A 10000-nucleotide genomic window follows, 5' to 3' on the forward strand; every position below is an offset into this window, starting at 1 on the left:
TCCACGTAGTTCCCTGAGCTGGACTCCTCCTGGGCGGGTTTCAGGACCGCGGACAGCGTCGCCCCGTCGATGATCAGCCCGTAGTCTGTACAGTCACCTGATAGGCTGGAGAGAGAGAGAGACATGATCACATACCTGTATGTCTGTCTGTCTGTCTGTCTGTCTCTCTGTCTGTCTGTCTGTCTGTCTGTCTGTCTGTCTGTCTGTCTGTCTGTCTGTCTGTCTGTCTGTATCTCTGTCTGTCTGTCTGTCTGTCTGTCTCTCTCTCTCTCTCTCTCTCTCTCTCTCTCTCTCTCTACCCATCCATCCCTCCATCCCTCCGTCTCTAACCCACCCAGAGAAGGTGTCTCTGGTCATGGTCTCATGGTGCCTGAGGACGGTCCTGCTCAGGTCGAACAGCACGTCGTGCAGACTCTGCTCCTCCACCCTCTTGGTGGTGAGCTCCAGGATCTGGGTGCTGCGTCTGAACAGCCTGCTGGCATAGCAGGTCGCCGCCGCCGTCTCCATCTTGTCGCCGGTCAGCACCCACACCTTCATCCCGGCCTTGTGGAGCGACTCGATGGTGTCCGCCGCCTTCTCCTGGAGCCTGGAAGGATGGAGGGAGGAGAGGAGAGGAGGAGAGGAGAGGAGAGGAGAGGAGGAGAGGAGAGGAGAGGAGAGGAGAGGAGAGGAGAGGAGAGGAGAGGAGAGGAGAGGAGAGGAGAGGAGAGGAGAGGATGAGAGGAGAGGAGAGGAAAGGAGGAGAGGAGGGGAGGAGGAGAGGAGAGGAGAGGAGGAGAGGAGGAGAGGAGGAGAGGAGGAGAGGAGGGGAGGATGAGAGGAGGGGAGGAGAGGAGATGAGGAGGTAGGAGAGGAGGAGAGGAGGAGGGGAGGAGGTAGGAGAGGAGGAGAGGAGATGAGAGGAGGAGAGGAGAGGAGGGATAGAGACTTAAGAGACGGATACACAGAATGCAGGCTTTCTTCCAAACCGTTGGAGTCTATAGGAGTATATACTGTGTAGATCATTAGAGCTGCATCATGGAAGATTGCCACCGTGTGGCTGTGACATGTAACTGCACCTTGTTTAAACATGGGGAATAAGGTCCTTTAGTAATCTACCTCCTATAGGATCCTACCTCCTATAGTATATACATCCTATAGTATCTACTTCCTGTAGTATCTACCTCCTATAGTATCTACCTCCTATAGTATCTACTTCCTGTAGTATCTACCTCCTATAGTATCTACTTCCTGTAGTATCTACCTCCTATAGTATCTACTTCCTGTAGTATCTACCATAGATATATATAGAACACTAGATAGCTTGCCCGCGCTGCCGGCCAATGGAGAGCAACGTCACTGAACCGCCGCCATCTTGCTCCAGTTAGCCTTGAGTGAGAGTGAGTGAGCTGCACAGACAAAAATACTCATAACTCGCTGAAATATTGACGGATTTACAAACGGTTTGGTTTATTACAAGCATTATTAACGTGGCTATGATTCAAGCGGTTTGTAAAAAAAAACATCGTTAAAAAAAAAAAAAAATTATAAGTATGCAGTATCATAACTACATCTTTGATGTTTATAGCAAACCAACCCGTTTGTAAATCCGTCAATATTTCAGCGAGTTATGAGTATTTTTGTCTGTGCAGCTCACTCACTCTCACTCAAGGCTAACTGGAGCAAGATGGCGGCGGTTCAGTGACGCTGGTGACTCCGCCTTAAGCTATCTAGTGTTCTATAGATATCTATGGTATCTACCTCCTATAGTATCTACTTCCTGTAGTATCTACCTCCTATAGTATCTACTTCCTGTAGTATCTACCTCCTATAGTATCTACTTCCTGTAGTATCTACCTCCTATAGTATCTACCTCCTATAGCAGGGGTGGGCAATTATTTTTCCCGGGGGGCCGAATGAGCAACTGAAAATATGTTGGGGGGCCGGGCCAAAATTCCAAACTCAATTATGCATAATATACATTTTATTTCTATATAAAAAGCAGTAAATGGCATTGTTTTGACCCCTGGTAAGAGTGTATGTTATTATTTGGCAATTAAAAGGTGAGGTTAGCTTTCAAAAATATCATTTATTCAAATAGAATTTATTTCCAAAATGATAAACTAAATGTGAAACATGAATAACGAGTTTCTATTGTTTCTATTGAAACAAGGATTTTCTTAGCTTTCTAAAGACATCACATCATCTTATAGCAAAAATAAACAAGACATGTCACTGAACTGTGTAAAGAAAAGTGTCCCCGTTTTGTAGCCTTTTTTACTTTACATGCCTATATTAAACATTTAAGAAAAAAAAATATCAAGTGTCCCATTTCACTTGTTATATTTCCACATTTTAGTGTTCTTCAGTTCTTTTTTGTTTCATTCAGTGTGAGAAATCCAGTCTCTGTTGAGCTTTAACAAGTCCATCAAAGTCAGGTTGCATGTCTGAGGTGGAGATGCGAAGCAAAGCTGCCAGATGTTCATCAGTGAGAGAGGATCTGTACCTGGACTTGGTAAATGTCATGACTGAGAATGTCTGTTCACATATGTAGGTGGATCCAAAGAGAACCAACATCTTCTGAGCATGTCTCCTAAGCGTATATTGTGTGTGTGAACATTGACATGAAAAAAAAAAAGTAAAAAAAAAAAAAATACTAAAAAAAAAAAAAAAAAAAAAAAAAAAATTATTATCATGTAATCTTTCGCGGGCCGGTCGGAATCATCCCGCGGGCCGGATGCGGCCCGCGGGCCGTACAATGCCCAGGTCTGTCCTATAGTATCTACTTCCTGTAGTATCTACCTCCTATAGTATCTACTTCCTGTAGTATCTACCTCCTATAGTATCTACTTCCTGTAGTATCTACCTCCTATAGTATCTACTTCCTGTAGTATCTACCTCCTATAGTGTCTACCTCCTATAGTATCTACTTCCTGTAGTATCTACCTCCTATAGTATCTACTTCCTGTAGTATCTACCTCCTATAGTATCTACTTCCTGTAGTATCTACCTCCTATAGTATCTACTTCCTGTAGTATTTACCTCCTATAGTATCTACTTCCTGTAGTATCTACCTCCTAGAGTATCTACCTCCTATAGTATCTACTTCCTATAGTATCTACTTCCTGTAGTATCTACCTCCTATAGTATCTACTTTCTGTAGTATCTACATCCTATAGGATCCTACCTCCTATAGGATCCTACTTCCTATAGTATCTACCTCCTATAGTATCTACCTCCTATAGGATCCTACCTCCTATAGTATCTACCTCCTGTAGTATCTACCTCCTATAGTATCTACTTCCTGTAGTATCCTACCTCCTATAGTATCTACTTCCTGTAGTATCTACTTCCTGTAGTATCTACCTCCTATAGTATCTACTTCCTGTAGTATCTACTTCCTGTAGTATCTACCTCCTATAGTATCTACTTCCTGTAGTATCCTACCTCCTATAGTATCTACTTCCTGTAGTATCTACTTCCTGTAGTATCTACCTCCTATATTATCTACTTCCTGTAGTATCTACTTCCTGTAGTATCTACCTCCTATAGTATCTACTTCCTGTAGTATCTACTTCCTGTAGTATGTACCTCCTATAGTATCTACCTCCTATAGTATCTACTTCCTGTAGTATCTACTTCCTGTAGTATCTACCTCCTATAGTATCTACTTCCTGTAGTATCTACCTCCTATAGTGTCTACCTCCTATAGTATCTACTTCCTGTAGTATCTACCTCCTATAGTATCTACTTCCTGTAGTATCTACCTCCTATAGTATCTACTTCCTGTAGTATCTACCTCCTATAGTATCTACTTCCTGTAGTATCTACCTCCTATAGTATCTACTTCCTGTAGTATCTACCTCCTAGAGTATCTACCTCCTATAGTATCTACTTCCTATAGTATCTACTTCCTGTAGTATCTACCTCCTATAGTATCTACTTTCTGTAGTATCTACATCCTATAGGATCCTACCTCCTATAGGATCCTACTTCCTATAGTATCTACCTCCTATAGTATCTACCTCCTATAGGATCCTACCTCCTATAGTATCTACCTCCTGTAGTATCTACCTCCTATAGTATCTACTTCCTGTAGTATCCTACCTCCTATAGTATCTACTTCCTGTAGTATCTACTTCCTGTAGTATCTACCTCCTATAGTATCTACTTCCTGTAGTATCTACTTCCTGTAGTATCTACCTCCTATAGTATCTACTTCCTGTAGTATCCTACCTCCTATAGTATCTACTTCCTGTAGTATCTACTTCCTGTAGTATCTACCTCCTATAGTATCTACTTCCTGTAGTATCTACTTCCTGTAGTATCTACCTCCTATAGTATCTACTTCCTGTAGTATCTACTTCCTGTAGTATGTACCTCCTATAGTATCTACCTCCTATAGTATCTACTTCCTGTAGTATCTACCTCCTATAGTATCTACCTCCTATAGTATCTACTTCCTGTAGTATCTACTTCCTGTAGTATCTACCTCCTATAGTATCTACTTCCTGTAGTATCTACTTCCTATAGTATCTACTTCCTGTAGTATCCTACCTCCTATAGTATCTACTTCCTGTAGTATCTACTTCCTGTAGTATCTACCTCCTATAGTATCTACTTCCTGTAGTATCTACTTCCTGTAGTATCTACCTCCTATAGTATCTACCTCCTATAGTATCTACTTCCTGTAGTATCTACCTCCTATAGTATCTACCTCCTATAGTATCTACTTCCTGTAGTATCTACTTCCTGTAGTATCTACCTCCTATAGTATCTACTTCCTGTAGTATCTACCTCCTATAGTATCTACTTCCTGTAGTATCTACCTCCTATAGTATCTACTTCCTGTAGTATCTACCTCCTATAGTATCTACCTCCTAGAGTTTCTACTTCCTGTAGTATCTGCCTCCTATAGTATCTACTTCCTGTAGTATATACCTCCTATAGTATCTACCTCCTATAGTATCTACTTCCTGTAGTATCTACCTCCTATAGTATCTACTTCCTATAGTATCTACTTCCTGTAGTATCTACCTCCTATAGTATCTACTTCCTGTAGTATCTACTTCCTGTAGTATCTACCTCCTATAGTATCTACTTCCTGTAGTATCTACCTCCTATAGTATCTACTTCCTGTAGTATCTACCTCCTAGAGTATCTACTTCCTGTAGTATCTACCTCCTAGAGTATCTACCTCCTATAGTATCTACTTCCTATAGTATCTACTTCCTGTAGTATCCTACCTCCTATAGTATCTACTTCCTGTAGTATCCTACCTCCTATAGTATCTACTTCCTGTAGTATCCTACCTCCTATGTACACACACTCAAAGCATGGCTGTTACAAAATCAGGTCTGTGACCATTAGCAAGTCACGTCGCAGTCCAGCTGCCCAGCCCCTGTATGCTTGCCCACTAGCCTGACTGTCCTGATTGTGATTATGTGGTTATGTGATCTATGATTATGTATATGTGTGCCTGCCATATGTGTGCCTGCCTATACAGTGTTTATACATGTATGGAATTGATTTGTCCCTGTACACTGTTTTTTATAGATGCACGAATACCTAGTGAGTGAATGTACAGAATATGTTTTAAACTGTTTTTATATTAGCTTTAATGTCCTTCTATTTTTCTGTTTCTTTTCTGGCTTAAAGGAAAACTCCAACATTTTGGGAAATTAGCTTATTTAACATCTTCCCTGGAGTTAGACAAGAAGATGCATACCTTTTTTGTCTCTGTGCGTGCATTTAGCTTAGGGAACAGTCGCTCTGTTAGCGTAGCTTAGCTTCATCACTGGAAGTGGGGGAGGGTTTGAGCCTGACGTTCCCTACAGTGCCCTACAGTCACGAAATACACTCCAAATACAACTCCAAAACGTTCCTGTAAACATGTTGTGACCTATGTATTTACCACGTGGAGAAATTAAAAATAATTGAATTCGACAATTATGTTTTCTAAGCAGATATACTCTGAACTATTTTTTGCCGAACGACTCCTCTCTGAGCGCAGTCAGTGATTTCTACGTGAAGCCGTGTTTGTTTACATTCTCATTCATTCAAAGGATCCGAACCGATTGAAGTTTATAGATACCATGACTTAAAATCCTCTTACCTTGACGATTAAAAGCCTCCCCAATTTAGAAAACAGTAATCCAATGGCTGGTATTGATATACTATTTACTACTGCACGCTAACGGAGCTAACCGGACACTCAAGCAGATAACGAGAGCAATGACTTCCTTTCTGGGGGGTTTCAAAATAAAAGAGCGACGTCTATAGCAGCGGAATACGTTTATTTTGTACATTATCTAACGTTAACACGAACCTAAACTAACGTTACAACTAACCTAAAGTTAGTTTAGGTTCGTGTTAACGTTAGATAATGTACAAAATAAACGTATTCCGCTGCTTTCCTGCTATTCTTAGTGATTCATGCTATTGACTGACTTTACGTATATTCTTCGCCATACAAGCGCGACCCTAATTCTCATTCTGTAACCTAACATTGCCTAATAATAATAAATTACCCTCAAATACTATTTCTTTGTCAATGCCGTATTCTTGTGGGTGTTCACCATCTATATTTGATGTACTGTCTGGCCAGTAATTAAAGTACATAACTAGCAGTGGTTTAATCTATCACAATCTTTAATACAGTCAGGGTTTTGTAACCCCTCAGTTACACACGGCTTCACGTAGAAATCACTGACTGCGCTCAGAGAGGAGTCGTTCGGCAAAAAAATGTTCAGAGTATATCTGCTTAGAAAACATAATTGTCGAATTCAATTATTTTTAATTTCTCCATGTGGTAAATACATAGGTCACAACATGTTTACAGGAACGTTTTGGAGTTGTATTTGGAGTGTATTTCGTGACTGTAGAGCACTGTAGGGAACGTCAGGCTCAAACCCTCCCCCACTTCCAGTGATGAAGCTAAGCTACGCTAACAGAGCGACTGTTCCCTAAGCTAAATGCACGCACAGAGACAAAAAAGGTATGCATCTTCTTGTCTAACTCCAGGGAAGATGTTAAATAAGCTAATTTCCCAAAATGTTGGAGTTTTCCTTTAAACATCTGGCCCAGGGACTACAACTGAAAACTAGCAACCCTGCTAATGTTGGCATAATTACAGTTTTTTTTTATTTGTATTCATTTATAAATGTATAAGGGTGCTTTCACACCAGAGCTGTTTGGTCCGCCTGAAAACATAGGTCTCGGTTCGCTTCATCGGACCAAACGCGGACCAAATATAGGAAGTGACCTGATAAACTGTGCATCTTGGGTAGAAGGGAAAAAACAAACACTGCGGCGCGCATTCACCGCGGCGCACCTGATAGACATATGGGCAGAAGACCAAATTAAACAGCTGCTTGTGGGCACTCATAAAAACAACGCAGTGTACAAGTTGTTTAGCGAGAGGATGGTGGTAATGGGCTTCAATAGAACAATGGATCAATGCCACGTCAAAATAAAAAACTCTGCCTCCGCTGATCTGGAGTCAGACAGGGCTCGCAGTCCACACACACACATTTCCACTCTCCATTGTGTCCAATAGACGAGCGCCCTTTTCGACCGCGTGACATTGTTCAGAAAGTTTGGTGCGCTTGACAAATTGCTGTGTGAATGCAGACGAACCAAATGAAGAAGGCAACAATGTTGCAACTTCACCCCCCGAACCGCACCGAGTCCACCAAAACTATATGTGAAAGCGCCCTAACTGTTGATTGATATGCACTGTCCCATATCAAATAAACTGAGTAAACTAAACTATAGTATCATACCTCCTATTGTTATGGTTTGTAACCGACCCCAAACGCAACGGCACAGAGAGAGTTGTTTTCAGAGTTAGCCAAAAACAAGGGCGTGTTTATTCTCAGAGTCACAGGATTGAATTAGGTGGAAAACAGAACAAACGGGGAATCTGGCATGTGAAGAATGTCTTGCGGCTCTGCAGATTCTCCCAGACGGTGTTGGTGAGGAAATTGCTTGTGACGTCTGAGCCGCTCTGCAGATCCCCCCAGCATACACTCCAGATGGAACACGGAGGGAGAGAAAGAATCCCAGTTAGCTCAGCGCACAACAGATAACAGAGAGGTGACTGATCCAAATTAATATCCAAGTGACTTGATCTTCGGTGTGATACACACAGTTAGCAGAGTCCAGAGAAAAAACAATACGGTAATCCAAAGAGTAAATCAAACAACAAAAAATAGGTGAGAACAGTATAACAAAAACGGGATCTCTTCGGTGTTTCACAAACACACAAAAAACTGGTGATCCAAAAAGACTGTTTCAAAAACTCACCAAAGCGCAACGCGTAAAGCGGGCAGATAAACGAGGCGTAGCTTAGTACGGGGAATCAGGTTCTCCAAGGGATACTTCACGAGAGTCCTGGAGAGCAACAGACAGCGAACGGGAAAGAAAGGCAGATGCAGGGAATATTCAAAAACACAGGCATCTTCCCGACCAGAACGCTGCCGACGAGCAACGCAGCAAAACAGGGGGTCCAAGGGGAATGGGGTGAGAACACGGCATCCTCCCGTGGAACGATAGAGAGCGATGACGAGTCTCACCCCAGGAACGAGGTCCATGAAGAGGGAGTATACAAAACGATCCAACCTCGATATTAGGGGAATCAGAGTATATAAAGCCTCTTGGGGCACTGATTAGAACACACATCAGGTGCGTGATGGTAATTGATACTTGACTTAGAAGTGTGCGTTCGGCCACGAACCAATCATCACAGAATCCTCACAGTACCTTAAAGGAACGGAGCGTGGCGGGGAATGCAATTAATCAACAAAGTACTTTAAAGGAACGGAGCGAGTGGGTGGGGAGCGGACAAAACCTCACACCTATAGTGTCTACCTCCTATAGTATCTACCTCCTGTAGGATCCTACCTGTCCTCCACAGCAGTGGCCCCCAGCAGCATGAGGTCTGTCTCTATGATGTCATAGGCCTCTGCCAGTCTCTTGTCTCGGTCCTGGAGGGCCAGCTTGGCGCTGCTCAGCAGGTGACATACCTCCTGGTACTGGTCTGGGCTGAGGGGACGGTAGGCCACACACAACGTCCTCAGACCCTCCTGGGACAGAGAGGGGGGGGGGGGGGGTAGTATTGTTATTAGAAGTACTAGTTTTCCCTCATTTACAATGACGACGAGTTTACACACACATGAGCAACACAATGAAAATATAAAAAAAGAATAGAAGAAACTAAAAACCATTGCAATTTGACAAACAGAGATTTAACACCAGATGTTTAAAAGCAGAAGTAAATGGGAGGACCTCTAACTTGTTGAAGAGCGTTCCATGTGTTGGGGGCATCAATAAAAAATGCTGTCTTGCCCAGATCCGAACGCGCTTGTGGAAGCCTAAGAGTAAGCCAGCTGTTGGATCTTGTCTGATAAGCAAGGATGATATATAAGGAGGGTGTTTACCACTAATGGCTTTGAAGATGAACAAGTACCAGTGGTAACTGTGCCTCTGAGAAAGAGAGGGCCAGCCCACCTTTTCATAAAGAATGCAGTGGTGAGTATCATAACTGTCACCAGTGATAAATCTAATAGCGGAATGATATACAGAGTCCAATTGCTTCAATGTAGATGAAACTTATACTACTACTACTACTACTACTACTACTACTACTACTACTTATATTACTACTACTACTACTACTACTACTACTACTACTACTACTACTACTACTACTACTACTACTACTACTACTACTACAACTACTACTACTACTACTACTACTACTACTACTACTACTACTACTACTACTACTACTACTACTGATATGATATGATATGATATGATATTTTTTATTTTCGTGTCTTACATACAGATGTATGCCCCGCCCATATGGGCTTACAAGACACATAACAATAAGTATATAATAATATACTTTACCAATTACTTAACAAATGACATAGACCAAGATGGCCATAAAAAAAATACAAGAAAATACAATAAAACGTAATATAACACAAGCTGTACTCAATGTAAATAAACAGAA

The 10000-nt window shown here is 41.9% G+C and overlaps 1 protein-coding gene across 1 annotated transcript in view; it reads right to left on the minus strand.

The window, feature by feature from the left end:
• Positions 1-5: 5 nt before the first annotated feature.
• The window catches only part of LOC311247587 (phospholipid-transporting ATPase IH-like), a gene marked incomplete at both ends in the record, with an annotated part of 54772 nt that continues 44777 nt past the window's right edge, over positions 6-10000 (minus strand). Inside the window, 3 exon segments of the mRNA XM_084338618.1 lie at positions 6-105; positions 335-586; positions 8884-9065. Coding sequence (XP_084194744.1) covers positions 6-105; positions 335-586; positions 8884-9065 — 534 coding nt within the window.

This window comes from Notolepis coatsorum (assembly GCF_963971535.1).
Source record: "Notolepis coatsorum genome assembly, contig: SCAFFOLD_641, whole genome shotgun sequence".
Taxonomy (NCBI): Eukaryota; Metazoa; Chordata; class Actinopteri; order Aulopiformes; family Paralepididae; genus Notolepis; species Notolepis coatsorum.